Source organism: Artibeus jamaicensis, unplaced genomic scaffold (assembly GCF_021234435.1).
Source record: "Artibeus jamaicensis isolate MK-2021 breed Jamaican fruit bat unplaced genomic scaffold, CSHL_Jam_final contig_548, whole genome shotgun sequence".
Lineage (NCBI taxonomy): Eukaryota > Metazoa > Chordata > Mammalia > Chiroptera > Phyllostomidae > Artibeus > Artibeus jamaicensis.
The window spans coordinates 20,933,823-20,949,477 of NW_026521883.1; the positions used below are offsets into that span (position 1 = coordinate 20,933,823).

General features: G+C 36.6%; 1 protein-coding gene across 3 annotated transcripts in view; it reads right to left on the reverse strand.

The window, feature by feature from the left end:
* USP8 (ubiquitin specific peptidase 8) overlaps positions 1–15,655 on the reverse strand; it is a 53,580-nt gene that overhangs the window by 10,384 nt on the left and 27,541 nt on the right. For 2 of the 3 annotated variants that reach the window (XM_053670059.1, XM_053670058.1), the window contains exons 7-12: positions 15,434–15,502; positions 14,875–15,019; positions 11,587–11,749; positions 9,119–9,263; positions 8,593–8,816; positions 2,001–2,582 (exon numbers count right to left, since the gene is read on the reverse strand). In XM_053670059.1, the coding sequence (XP_053526034.1) occupies positions 2,001–2,582; positions 8,593–8,816; positions 9,119–9,263; positions 11,587–11,749; positions 14,875–15,019; positions 15,434–15,502 (1,328 nt within the window). The remainder of the gene's footprint in view (positions 1–2,000; positions 2,583–8,592; positions 8,817–9,118; positions 9,264–11,586; positions 11,750–14,874; positions 15,020–15,433; positions 15,503–15,655) is intronic. The other variant, XM_037156438.2, reaches the window with a different exon arrangement.

Consider the following 15,655-nt stretch of genomic DNA (forward strand, 5'->3'; position numbering starts at 1 on the left):
AACTACCAAACATTGCAAAGATTCCCTCAGAGAGTAGATCTTAAGATGCAGAATGAATGATACAGCATCATTCATTCTCTTATTCATTAAAATGATAATCACATGGTTATAGTCCATGTTTTTTTCCCGCCCAAGGAACTACTTACTTTATTTCTTTCAGTCTCATCTGTATTCTCTCTAATAGTTCCAGTCTTTAGAATTCCACTTTCTGGCTGTCCTTTAATCTTAACAGGCCGTAAAATTATTAAGATTTCAGAAGGGGGAAAAACATTTTATTTTCCCCTAATACACACCTACCCATCACTAGCTGATATAAGCAAATCCATCAGACCGAAAATGTAAAAGGAGAAAAAAGTGAGGCCTCTGAAAATGACACAATTTTACTATCAAAGCAGATTCTTTTAAATTAAAGGTGGTTAGAGCACATGTGGCAAACCCTAATACTAAGTCTAAAGAACTAAAAAAACTTTGATAAATCAGTAGGATAAAAAAAAAATGATACAAGTCACAGTGGGCTGTGAAGCTCTGATTTATAATCTGTGGCGAAGTACAAGATACTGGTCATCAGTGTAACTCACCATGGCTACTTCTGTTAAACCTCGTATGAACTTACCACAGTTTCTTTTAAAATTTCACTTCAGTTTTATAATACATTTAAAAAATAACTACAGTAAAGTAAAAAAAAGTGTAAATTTTAATAAAATACATTCCAGAATAAATTACATATTTTGCTCCTTTTAAGGAGAATACAGTGAATGCAATCTTAACTTTTTCAGTGTGTTATAAGACAAATCAAACATATGTGATAATCTCAGGGTTATTTAGACCCTGTAGGAGTATTTAGCACGTGTACTACTGAATGACCTCGGAAATATAAACACTTTAAGTTTTTATGACTGCCTTCCTCTAAGTACAGCAAGATGGAAAGGAAGTGACTTTGGAATCTCACTCCATTTGCGATCTAAGGCAAATTATTTAACCTCTAAGCTTCGATTTAATTTGTAAATTGAATACTTCATGGAGTTGGCATTAGGAGGAGCAAGTAAGATAATACAGGGAAAATACGGGCATATAGGAGATACACAATGAGTAATACGTAAATTAAAAGAGCACATGAGTTCTGATTCCCCTATAAATAAATTAGTACATGAGCTTCATTTCCCTAACTCTGGGCGTTTAGAAAGGTGTTTGTATGGTAACTATATTTTTTGATAGCTAAGGCTACCTGATTAGTGTTCCCTGGATCCATGAAGCATTAATAAGAATTGTTATATCTGGTATAGGCCCGAACTGCTGCTTGAGGTGTACAGAAATTAATGACCTGCAATATGGTGTTCCACCTTCCATCGAAAGTAATTTTCACACTGCCTAAAATGTATTTCCATTTACATGTACACAGCAGGGTTCTAACTATTCCTGCTACTATAAAGACTTATTTAGGGTTCAAAAGGGAAAGGCATTGTTAATTGCATAATAAAGAAAAAAATCAACAAAAAATAATAGAGAAAAAAATTGACAAAAGGTAGTTACAGAAATCAATTTTGGGGGCTAGCCCAGGCAGAGAAAATCAACATTAACTGGGTTGTTGCCAATACTCTTGATTACATGAACCAACAAACAAAATGACAATTTGTCACTGGACATATTCTAAGCAGATACAAACACGATCATATAAATATTGGGCGCCTAATTCCTCCACACTAAAATAAAGATAATATTCCACTCTAGTCTTCTGATTATATATCAAAAATAAAAAGAATGTAGCCATTCATTCCAATTATTAAAAATATGTTGCATTTCACTGACACAAAGAGCAATTCCATTACCAACCAATCGAAGGAGAGTTGGCGAGCAAAATGTAGATGTATCAGTACAAATCTATAGCCCTCTAGAAAACTACTTGAAATGCTTGCCCTGTGTATGTAATGCTACTGGTTTCATGTTTTTATGTACATTTTATTTCACTTAGTTGGCAATTTATACTGTTTGTTTCCGCTTACCTTGCCTAAACTTGAATCTCCTGCCACGGAGGCAGGGGGCACATCGCTCATTGACTTTTTTTGCACTTCAGGGGTTAGACACCTTTTCCCCTTCTCATCCACAGCTTTCTTGGCATCAGTAGTTTCATGTTCACTTTTACATTGTCTTTTCACTCCTGTTATTTCTCTGCCCCTCTTTGCCGAGGTTTCTTTATCTTCTTTATTGGCCTGTTCACTGTCTTTCTTTTCCATTTCTTCTTTTGCCTTTTGTTCCCTCTCCGTGATTTCATTTTCTTCAGCTTCCTGTTTCTTTCTGGCTTTTTGTTCCTGTTTTTCTCTCCTCAGTTTCTCTTTCTGTTCCTCTTGTTGTTTTTCTCGAAGTTCTTTTTCTTGTTTGTTTTTCTCCAATAAAAGAGCAGTTTCTGCATGAATACGAGCTTTTTCTTCATCTGTTAACATGGCAGTTGGAGGGGGAAGTACTGGCTTTGTGGAACGATCAGGAATTTTTCCATTCTGAGGAGACTGTTGCTCATGATCTGTGCTTTCAGATTTTATTCTATGATCTTCAGGCAATTTGACTGCCGGTTTTTTAGTACGATCAATCTATAACAACAAATAACATAATAAAACATACTTTTGTCAAGATCCAGGAACTCAGTTCTTGAAATCAAGTGGTGAGAAAAGAACCATCACTTTGTGGAGACAACATTTCCCAAAATATCTATTTGCAAATTACCCGATGTCAAGATTTCTCAGAAGACACTGGCACTCATTTCCTCTTGATTCCACACTCCGATGAGTTCTGGATGTGGAAGAGTTCATTATAAAACACGAAACCTAGACGTGGGCATAGCTAGCCTTAAGTTCCATTTCCACATGTTCAATTGCCTTCTCAGTGACTCCATGCAGTGTCTCATATATACCACAAACCTAATAAAACCAAAATTGAAATCTAAAATCTCCCCCTGCAAACATGGCTGCCTCGTGAATAGAACCACTAACCAAATACCTCAAACTAGACCAGAGTTTCATGGCCAACCCCGCCCTTATGCGGTCTGATGATTTTCATCCTGTATCTGCCCCTCCATCTCCATGAGCACCAACCAAGTCCATGTCAACATTCTCTCTACACAGCTTCTCTTGCTCCCTTCTATTTCTCCATTGTGGCCAGAGCAATCATTTTAAAACACAAATGTGACTATGTTCCTCAGCTATTCAAAACCCTACTTTAAATAGCAACTCATCATATTCAGATTATATCTAAAATCCTTATCATGGGGGTCTCACCTCTGCCTATCTCTCCAATCTTATCTCACATCATTCTATGTAATACACCAGCCATACTTTCCTATTTTTTAAAAATTTTGTTGTATTGGGGTGATAATGGTGAGAATTACACAGGTTTCAGGCATACAGTTCTATAATACATCATCTATATATTGTCTTGTGTGTTCACCACCCCAAGCCAAGTCTCCTCCCATCACCATTTATCCCTCCCCCATCCACTTTACTATGTTCTACCTCCCTGTACCTTACTTTCCCTCTGGTAATCACCATACTGTTAACTATGAGGTTTTTTCTTTCTTTCCTAATCCCTTCACCTTTTCCACCTAGTCTCCCCAAACTCCTTCCTACTGACAACTGTCAATCTGTTCTCTGTATCTATAGGTCTGTTTTTATTTTGTTAAGTTCATTTTGTTCATTAGATTCCACACATAAGTGAAATCATATGGTACTTGTGTTTCTCTGACTGGCTCATTTCACTTAGCATAATGTTCTCCAGGTCTATCCATACTTCCCTTAAAAAAAAAAAAACCCTCTCTGATGGCTAGTGATGCTGAGCATCTTTTCTATGTCTCTGGGCCCTCTGTATGTCCTCCTTGGAGAAATGTCTGTTCAAGTCTTTTGCCCATTTTTTAAATTGGGTTTGTGTCTTCTGCAGTGGAGTCAGGTGACTTCTTTATATATTTTGGAGATCAAACCCTTGTCCGAGGTATCACTGGAAAATATGTTTTCCCATATAGTTGGTTCTCTTGTCATTTTAATGCTGTTTTTTTTCTTTTTTTCTTGCAGTATAAGGTTTTTTTCTTTTTATTGATTATGCCATTACAGTTGTCCCATTTCCCCCTTCATTCCCCTCCACTCTGTACATCCCGCCCCCACTATCCCCCCTTTAGTTTATGACCATGTGTCTCAAGTTCTTTAGATTCTATATTTCCCATACTATTTTTGCCCCCCCATCTATTTTCTACCTACCATCTATGCTACTTATTTTCTGTACCTTCTCCCCCTTCTCCTTCTCCCACTCCCCTGTTGCTAACCCTCCATGTGATCTCCATTTCTATGGTTCTGCTCCTGATCTAGCTGTCCTTTTAGTTTGCTTTTGTTTTAGGTGTGGTTGTTAATAACTGTGTGTTTGCTGTCCTTTCACTGTTCATCTTTTTTATCTTCTTTTTCTTAAATAAGTCCCTTTAATATTTCATATAATAAGGGCTTGGTGACGATGAACTCCTTGAATTTGATCCTATGTGAGAAGCACTTTATCTGCCCTTCCATTCTAAATGAAAGCTTTGCTGGATAAAGCAATCTTGGATATAGGTCTTTAGATTTCCTGACTTGGAATACTTCTTTCCAGCCCCTTCTTGCCTGTAAGGTCTTTTGAGAAATCAGCTGACAGTCTGATGGGAACTCCTTTGTAGGTGACAGTCCCCTTATCTCTTGCTGCTTCTAGGATTCTCTCTTTCATTTTAATCTTGGCTAATGTAATTATGATGTGCCTTGGTGTGTTCCTTCTTGGGTCCAGCTTCTTTGGGACTCTCTGAGCTTCCTGGATTTCTTGGAAGTCTATTTCCTTTGCCAGATTGGGGAAGTTCTCCTTTATTATTTGTTCAAATACGTTTTCCACTTGTTGCTGTTCCTCTTCTTCTTTTGGTACCCCTACAATTTGGATGTTGGAACGTTTAAAAATGTCCTGGAGGTTCCTAAACCTCTCCTTATCTTTTTGAATTCCTGTTTCCTCATCCTTTTCTGTTTGGTCATTTTTTTCTTCCTTCTGGTCCACTCCCTTGATTTGAGACCCAGTTTCCTTTCCTTCACTATTTGTTTCCTGTGCATTTCCCTTCATTTGTTCCTCTAATTTGTGACTAAAACCAACCAGTTCTGTGAGCATCCTGATCACCAGTGTTTTGAACTGTGCATCTGATAGGTTGGCTATCTCTTTGCTGCTTAGAAGTATTGGCTCTGGGGCTTTGAGCTCTTTTTCTGCTTGAGCCATAATGTTTTGGTCTGTTAGCGCCTGTTACATATGAGGACAGGAGCCTTAGGTGTTCACCAGGGTGGGGCGACCCAGTCACTGGGTTGTGATGCTGTATGTGGGGATGGGCTCAGAGAGGGGCAATGGTGTTTGTTCTGCTCTCTCTTGGATCTTGGTCCCCTCTGCTGCTTCCTGCAAGCCAACCCCCCCCCCCTGGCCCCTGTGCCAGCTTCTGGGTGTGTGGGCCTGTGCACCCTCCATAATCCTGTGGGTGTCTCCAACAAGCTCTCTGTGAGCCTGGGAGCTTCTCCCGACACCTCGACCCCGAAAGTTTTTCCAATTGGTGCTTTTAGGCTTTAATTCCTGTCACTAGGGCCCAAGCCTGCACAGTCTGTCACACTGCTCGCTCCTTTGCCTGGTTTATCTTGAGTATGAATGTGTGACCACTGTCAGCCAGCCGCCTTGCGCCCTCACTGGGTCTGCCTATTGCTACCCCACACCTGGGATCTGCCAACCATGCTGCCTGTGCATCTGGGGCAGTCCAGCAGTCACCGCTTCTTCCTTCCAGGACCCCTCTCCGTCAGCCACTGACTCTGCCCCTCTTACCGGTCTGGATGAATGGTTCATGGTTGTCGGACTTCCGTACAGTTCAATTTTCTTTGTGTTTGTTTCTAAAACTTTGTTGTCTTTAAACTTGGTTGTATGAGGAGGCACAATGTTTCCACCTATACCTCCATCTTGGCTGGAGTCTTAATGCTGTTTTCTTTAGCCATACTGAAACTTTTTAATTTGATGAGGTCCCATTTGTTTATTCTTTCCTTTATGTTCCTTGATTTATGGGACATATCAATGAAGATGTTGCTGTGTGGAAAGTCTGAGATTTTCCAGCTGATGTTTTCCTCTAGGACTTTTATGGTGCCACGACTTACATTTAAGTCTTTTATCTTGAATTTATTTTTGTGTATGGTGTAAGTTGGTGATTGAGTTTCTTTTTTTTGCATATATCTCTCTTCAGATATCCCAACACCATTTGTTGAAGAGGTGATTTTTACTCCATTTTGTGCTTCTTCCCCCTTTATCAAATATTAATTGACCATAGAGACTTGGGTTTAATTCTGGGCTCTCTATTCTGTTCCATTGGTCTATGGGTCTGTTCTTATGCCAGTACCTGGCTGTTTTGATGACAATGGCCTTGTAACGCCCATCAGTGAATGAGTGGATCAAAAAACTATGGTACATTTACACAATAGAATACTATGCAGCAGAAAGAAGGAGCTCCTACCCTTTGTGACATCATGGATGGAACTGGAGAGCATTATGCTACATGAAATAAGCCAGGTGGTGAGGGACAAAAAGCATATGATCTCACCTTTAACTGGAACATAACCAACAAAAGAAAAAAGCAAACAAAATATAATCAGAGTCGTTGAAATTAAGAACAATCTAACAACAGCCAGAGGGGAAAGGGGAGGGGACAGTGGGAGAAGGGTTTTCAGGAACTACTCTAAAGGACACGTGGACAAAACCAAGGGGGAGGGTGGAAGCAAGGGAGGGAGGTGGGTTTGGCTGGGGTAGAGGGGCAGTAGAAAGGGGAAAATGCAGACAACTGTAACTGAACAACAAAACATAATTACAAAAAAAAATTTTCCTCAAAGATGCTATGCTCCATCCCAACTCAGGTCCCTTTACATCAGCTGTTCACCTAGATAATTCCCACCACAATATTAAATCTTGGTGTAAATATCTCTCCCTTAAACAAGAATTTCCTGATCCCTAAAACTAGCCAAGTCCTGGATTCTTTTCCCTAATAAAACTTATTGGGATTCTGATGGAATAACTATAATTATTTGTTTAAAAGCTTCTTCCCTCCTAGAGTATAAGTTCCACGAGGGTAGAGATTGTGCTGGACATGTAATAAATAAATAGATTGCTGTGAGGATGAATTAAATATAAGTTAAGAAGTAAACTATCTAAATTCTAGATTTAATGAGTTAAGTGTTTATTACCTCGATTTAACTGCAAACTAAACCTACAAAATTGTTAGAAGCATTGCTAGCACAATTTTTTGAGAAGGTGGTTTACTAAACAAAAATGAGAACTTACAAAAATATCTGGCAGTAACAACCTGCATCGTGTTCTTATAAAATAAACTGTACATTTTCCCAGTAAAAAACAATACCATAGGAAGAAATTAGTGAAGAAAAATATCATTTTTTTGTTCCTCACTTCTCTTTTTTTCCCTTCACTTAAAACAAAACTGCTCTCCCCTATTGTTTTCTACATTTGAGAAGGAAGTAGGAAGAACCACTAGAACATGAGGTTAACTATAAAAGGTTGAATAGAAACCTAAATGCATTTTTCCTTAATCTTAAAAGCATAGCTATGACCATGTTACTTTCAAGTTTAAAATTCTTTAAAGGGTTTCCTTGAGTCTACAACAGGATACAGTTCCAATCTGACCCAAGTGTCTCTTCATGCCTCTGGTCCATCTTCCCAATCTCACCCACTATCAATCACTGTTCTGCCACAGAGAACTCTGTCTAAGCACTCACGACTACTCACTGGTCCCGGAGCATGTTCTGTGCCTCCAGCCATACAATAGTCTACTGTCTTTTCCATGCTCAAATCTTACTAAACTCTGAGAGCCCTGATAAAAACTCCGTGAAGACCTTCCTGATACCCTCAGTCAGAACTTGTCTCCTTGCTCTGTGCTCCAGTTAACTATTAGAACAATTATGATGTTCTTCCTATGCTATGGCTATTTTTACACATGTGAATACTAAAAAATCTGATTGAAAAATGTTAGGGGAGAATTAGTTAATCTTCCCTTACATAAAATCTATTGAAGAGGAAAATGCTGCAAATTTTTACTGTAACATCTTGGTTAAAATTTTTTGGGGATTTATTGTTAAAACATGCCTGTAATTTATGTGTTGAATTCTAAGGAAATGGAACTAAAGTACTGTTTCAAATCCAAAATACCATCATCACATATTTGTCAACTGTAAACCAAACGATTTGGGAAAATATTATGGATTAAATAATAAGAAAACCCACACAAAGCTTAAAAGTGCTCAAATTCACTGTGGTGATAAATATAATCTTCTATTGTCACTGCCTGTAGTAATTGGATTGCCAGCTGGGTTTAAAAATCCTTCCCATTATCTGTTCTGTGGCAACAGAACTGAATCATAATGAAAATATTTCATTGCCAAAAAGGTACCAAAACATATACAGTCTTCTCACTGATATTTTTCTAAAATATTAAAGGTTATATGTAAAACATCATTTCTGTGCTATATATTTAACGTAATATTCAAAGAAAAGAGATAATAAAGTTTAAAAAATTCAAGAATATACCTGTGGAAAATTCTTTACAATAGGCACTGGCTGACTTATGGGTGAAACATCAGACTTAGAAGTAGCAATTGCTTCCAACGGAGCTGACAGGGTCAATGGTCTCGGTCTCTCATCTTGATCGTTTATCAATTCTATATTTTCATCCAATGTTATAGGAGGAGGTGGCATTTGTGCAGTAGGTTTAGAAGGAACTGATTCTTCCAGTGAGGGATAAGTAAAATTCACTAAAATCCCCAAAAGAATGATAATAAATTGAAAGAACAGCAAACCCCATAAACACATCTGAAATATCTCACTCGTATTATAGGTGATGACTTAAATGTAAGCAAAATGAGGTGACAACTACAGTCTTAAACATTAATTTCCAGGCTATACGGACATCATGTATTTCTTATGCCTGAAAACAAAATGCCATCTAATAGCACAAATGCACACACAACTAAGAACATTATCCTGAGAACATAAATTTAGAGTTTATTTTACTGAAACAATTAATTGTAAACAAAACTTCTCATCACATACATACATGAGACAGACACCTCTTCAGTCCTGCCTCGTGAGGGCGGAGTGACTTTAGCATTCGTTGTGTACTGGGGGTAACAAAGGAGCCAGTTTTCATAGCCTCCTTCCAAAACCAAAGGCTCGTTGCGCAGGACGGTTTTACTTTCCCACTATAAAATAAGGAAATAGTGTTTTTAATATGGCGGCTAAAAACACAACAAACCCGAACTTTAAAAGTGCTCTTTTCAAGATTAATCTTGTAAGTGATAAAAAAACGAGCTGAATTAAAAATTCAACATTAAATGAAACAAATGGATAGATGAGGTTTTTACAAACACACAAGGAATCCATGATATCAGAAGAAAAATAAGTTTATATGCAATAAAAATCATCCAAAACCTCACAACCCAGAGATACCACTTTAACATTTCAGTTTATTCTTAGTTTTCTATGAAGAGGCATACTTTTTAAACTTCATATTTATAAAACAATAAGACTTTTATGCTGCTGCTTCTTTTCTCTTCTTAGCCTTTTATTAATAAAGAGCTATAATTTGTATTGACCAGCTAATATTCTATTTCATACACAAATACACGCATACCAAAACTGAATCCATCACTTGAACACTTAACATTATTTTTCCCAGTTAATTATAAACAATGCTTAGATAAACACTGACGATTCTTCCTTATACATTCACACCCAATTAACTTCATTAGGAAAATCTCTGGAAATGGAATTATTGAGCCAAGGCACATGAACATTTTAAGGCTCATATATTGCTAATCTTTGAGATGATCTTAAAAAAATCTTTATATTTCTGTAGCATAATTTCCTAGGAGTAAAACCAATGGTTTAAAAGTTTGGTAGATGCTGCCAAATTGCCTTTCAAAAAGACAACACCAATTTATATACTTATCAGCAGTGTATGAAAATACCCATTATAAATCTTTACAATTTTCAAACTGGTGGACAAAAATGTTAACTTGTTTTAATTAGCATTTATTTGTAAAGCTGAACATCTTTTAGTGTTTATTAGCCATTTATATCCTATGATTTATTTTCATCCTTTGCCCATTTTTCTATACAGTCTGCTATTTTCTTAGTAAACAATAAAATAAGAGTAAATAATTATTTCTTTGTTAACCAATTCAACCAATTAAATGGAGTATTTTTGGCCCTGGGCGGGTGGCTCAGTTAGTTGGAGTGTCATCACAATATGCCAAAGTTGTAGATTCCATCCCCACTCAGGGAGGGCACTTACAAGATCAACCAATGAATGCACAAATCAATGTAACAACAGACTGATGTCTCTATCTCCCGCTTCCTCCCTTTAAAACTAATCAGTAAAAATAACAAACAACATTTTTATCTTGGTTAATTATATCAGTAACAATGGCATTCATTGTTTTAATTTGCATTTCTCTGATTACTAGTAAAGTTGGCCACTTTTATGATTTTATCACTTGCATTTTCTCTCCTGTTTATGTCTGTGCCCACTACTTACTTTACCATTTTATCTGAAGTAATTTTCTTATTAAGTTTTTTTTAAAAACTCCTTGGATTTTAGGTAGTCTTAAATCACTGCCATAATTGTTGCAAATAACTGTCTTCTGTCTTCTAATTTTATGGTATTTTTTCACAGCTAAGTTTTAATTTTATGAAGTCAAATCTATTAGTCTTTTTTCCTTACTGACCTTTTCCTTTGTCTCTGTTTTTATAATCTAATTCTTTTTCTTTTCATATTTTTTAATTGCTGTTCAAGTACAGTTGTATTGAACAGCAGTTAAAAAAAAAAGTGAAAATATAGCCCTGGCTGGTGTGGCTCAGTGGATTGAGTGCTGGTCTGAAAACCAAAGGGTAGCTGGTTTGATTCCTGGTCAAGGCACATGCCTGGGTTGGGGGCCCGGGTCCCCTGTTGGGACGCCTATGAGAGGCAACCATACACTGTTTTTCTCTTTCTCCCTCCCTTCGCTTCTCTCTAAAAATAAATCTATTTTTAAAAAGTGAAAATATAATCTCTCTCTTTTTTAAAGATTTTATTTCTCTTTAGAGGGGAAGGGAAGGAGAGAAGGAGAGAAATATTAATGTATGGTTGCCTCTCTTGAGTCTCCTGCTGGGAACTGGCCTGCAACCCAGGCATGTGCCCTGATGGGAAATCAAACCACCATCATGTGGTTCGCAGGCCCGCACTCAATCCACTGAGCTATACCAGCCAGGGCATAATCTAATTCTTAAAGCAAAAAAATAAATAAAATAAAATAAAATAAAAAATAACACTTTTCAGACTACTTCTATTTCTGAAAATCCTAACATGCTACTTTACATAGTGCAGTTTACTGTTATTTGGTAAACGTCTTTTAATTCAAATTTTTAAAAAATCTACAGCCAAAGCATAAGAATTTTCTTGTGCTTAAGATAAACTAGTCCACATACCTCTACCAACCAAAGAAAACTTGCAATTATAATAAACTAACAAGGAAACTTGCTAACCTTGAAAAGTGCATCTTTCAGACTCCGTAGAGTTGTTCCAATTTGTAAATCTTTTGTAGAACTAAACCAGTCAAGAAGTACCACATAATGCACATTCCCTCTCTTCTTCCATATGTCTTTAGAGTCATCTGGGAGGTGTTCTTCAATCCGACTAGCAGTGACTCTGAAATGTATTAACATTTGTATTGGGGCAAAAGTAGGTAAGAGGTCCTAATATACTAACATAAGACACTGAGTTTTGTTCTACAGTCTGTAGCACACTATAGCAAACTTTAAGACAGATTCCTTTCTGAGGTCAGACTGTGTTAAGATACTATATACCCTAAAATGTTTAACAACTGCATAACACAGGAATCTATGTTAATATTAGAAACTAAAAGAAGTAGACACAATTTCGACCCTTTATAAAAAAGTGGGGACCAAACCTGAAAACAGAGGGCCTCATCTGAGCATCTCTCTCAGCCAAGTATAAACAACTGGGGGATCACCTGGGTAACATTATTTATATTTCAGTTATCCATTACCTATACAGATAATTAACAGTTAATCAAACGCCCAAATATCTACTTAACACACATACAGCACTTACTATGTGCCAGGTACTAGTCTAAATGCTTTATTCTGCATCTCACTGATTCCTCACAACAATACTATAAAGTAGGCATTGTTATCCCCATTTTATAGATGGGGAAACTGAGGCACAAAGAGATTAAGTAACTAGCTCAAGGTTACAGCTGCAAGTGAAGCCAGAATTCAAACTCAGGCACTCTGGTTCAAGTCCACACTCTCAGCTGCTTCGTTGTGTTGGCTCTTACATCATCACCTGTGAATATTATTAACTCTATGTTAAAGCAGGCAGTTCACTTCCTTTTTTGCTCACGGAACTGCTGAAGTTCTTCCTCAAGTCCTTACAATGGGCCTGCCTCATGGCCCCTCCCCCAAATCCTACTACCTCAAAGTCCTCAGCACTATGTACTTTTGTTCTCAAGTAAAACTAAGTGGTTTATTTTTAAGAAATCCCATATAAAATAATGTTGTTTACTGTAATATTGTGTACCTGTATATTAAAATATACAGATAAAATATTGCCTCATAATAATTCTTACCTGATATATTGAGATCAGAAGGATGCTTAGTCAACAAAAAAAGGAGAAATACTGAAATGTGATATTCTTAAGGACTATTCCTTACTGCAGGGATATATTTGCCTAAATACTCTTTATCCAAAAACCCAAGATTAGTATTCTGCAGAAAATACTTTGGAAAACAATAGTATCAACCAGTAGTTCCCAAAGTTCACTCTTTCATATATTATCTTCACATACTGCTGCAATATTGATCTACCTTGACTATTATTTAATATTTTAATTGAAAGTGATCCTTTACTTAAATAAAATTTAACAGGAAAATGTATACTCCCATATACATGGAAAAACAGCATCATATCCAATAAGTAAGGGATAATCCTAAACATAAATAGATCAATAAATAATGCTATATTCACCTAGTAGAGTGCAAGTAAGAATAAACAAACTACAAGTGCACACAATAACACAGATGACTCTCACAAACATTAGGTTGTGTACAAAAAGCCAGACATAAAAGACTACAGACTGCATGATTCCACTGATATAAACTACAACAACAGACAAAAAACAATCTATTTTGTTAGAAGCTGGTGTCCCCTGGGCAGTGGGGATATGGGGGATAACTTAACAGGTGGCATATGAGGGGCTTCGCAGTGATGATGGTGTTTCTTGTCCAGATACTAACTAATTGGATGTGCACAGTTTTTGAAAATTCACAGGGCTAAATACTTACATAAGCATCCTTATCGTGTGAATACTACGCTGTTTTAAACTTAAAACTAGACAATGAAAAAATATCATAATCACCATCCCCTAGCTAGAGACACTGCTGCCTAGAGAAAGGGCTGAGATGTGCTTTCTGGTAAGAAAGAGAGATCAGCAAGTATTAAAAAGGAATGCTAGCACCAAACTGAACTTCTTTTAACTAATTCAGAAAGACTGACAGAAATTAAAGGGGAACACTTTTCTTGGCATGCAGTTCACTGTTCTTAGTTTTCGACCTAAACTCATGTTTAGTTTTACAATAGTCTAAATCTCATATTTTGGGAAACAAACTCAAAATATAGTCACACCTACTTGATTACAGATTAGACTAAGCTCTCAGATCTCTTATTTAAATAGAGTACTATTTATGAATCTGTTTAGTGGTTCAGGGGAGAGGAATGACAGAGGGAATGGCAGAGGCCACCATGTTTTAGAAAAAAGTAATCATCAACCCAAACTATTCAATTAAAAAGTCAGATAAAATAAATAGCTAGACAGACTATGAATTAGACAGCATATTTACAATACACCCTAATTTTCAGCTCAAACATTTAGCAAACATCTGCAATGCACCCAATATTATGATAATATTAAATTAGGAATTTTTTCCTAATTTAAGTAATGTATCTTCTTAATAATAAGTTGGTCCTAATATGGACCACAGGTTTTACCTAGTCCAAGCCCGTACACCAAGACCCAGAGAGGTTATATAACACTCAAAATAGTGGAAATAGCCCTGGATCTGTAGCTTTCACTCAGTCACTATTGTGATAGTTTCTAATATACAACATATCTATGCACGTAACTTTAATGTCATAGGTTAAAAACCTTATCAAAAAAGAAAAAAATTTGATTAGGTCCTTATAAATGCCAGGAACTGTGGTAAACGTGTATGTATAAAATTTCTCATTTTAACTTCTCAGAACATCTAAGATAGGTACTATAATTACCCTCTTTTATAGATGGAAACATGGGCTTCTGACTTTATACCCTATACTCTCTTACTTAGCTACACTGCTTCTTCAAAAAAGTACTTGTGTATTCTTTTATCACAAATAATAGTATGGGAAATTCAAATTAAAAAAGCCACTCAATTAGATCACAACTTTAGTCCATTTGATGCATACACTTCAAAAGCTCACACATAAAAAACAGTACAAGAAATTAGTCTACAAACACCCAAGAAGAGATAGCACATAAGGACAGCTTCATTTCTCTTCTAATAAGACTCCAAATGCCATAGATGAGAGAAAATAGGCAGACTGGAATGTCTTTTACACTACTATTCAGAAAGGGCACAGTATGCCAGTAGGAGCAAAAACTGAAAAGGTCAACGGGAAGGAAAACACTATTTTGACACTTAGACTGGATGCTAATTATTAACATTTATCACTATCTACAGTTTACTATTTTATCGAAATGCATAATGACCCACCCTGGACTGATGGCTTCTTCAGGAACACTGTGAGAATTTGAAATATGGGAATCCTGGTAATCCTGCATCCTTCGAGCATCCATTATAATCAAGCTGATATTTTCATCCATCATCATTGTGTATAGTTCCTTTGCTGTGATTGATCCTTGGAATCATGAGAGATAATATTAGTGACAAGTAACACCCAGTTCTGTCATAGTACTAAATACAAAAAAGCATAGCCTTTTCTTGAACAGTGAAGTGTCCTTGTCACATACCTACTACTTCATCATATTATTTATTACCTTTTAAATTACATATAACATGTGTTTTTGACATTTATCAAGAAACTAAGTAAAGGTTCTATTAATAAAGACTTAAACAGCAAAACTTACTGTTGAGTTTATAATTACTTCTGGTGTTACTGGCATAAAATAAAGGAAATTAATGTGTGTATGTCACAAAAATATTCTGTTTTTAAAAATTAAGCCATTTTAACCCTAGCCAGGTGGCTCAGCTGGTTGAAGCACTGTCCCATACACCAAAAGGTTGTAGTTCGATTCCTGGTCAGGGCACATACCCAAGTTGTAGATTTGACCCCAGTTGGGGCATAGTATGGGTGTTCTTCTCTCTCTCCCTTCGTCTTTCTCTAAAATCAATAAACATATCCTCAGGTGAGGATTAAAATAAAAATTAAGCCATTTAAAAAACATCAACCAGAAGAAATATCTATGGCTCAAAAATTCTTGAAAAAGTCTAAATCAGGGGTGTCAAACTCATTTTTACAGGGGGCCACATTAGC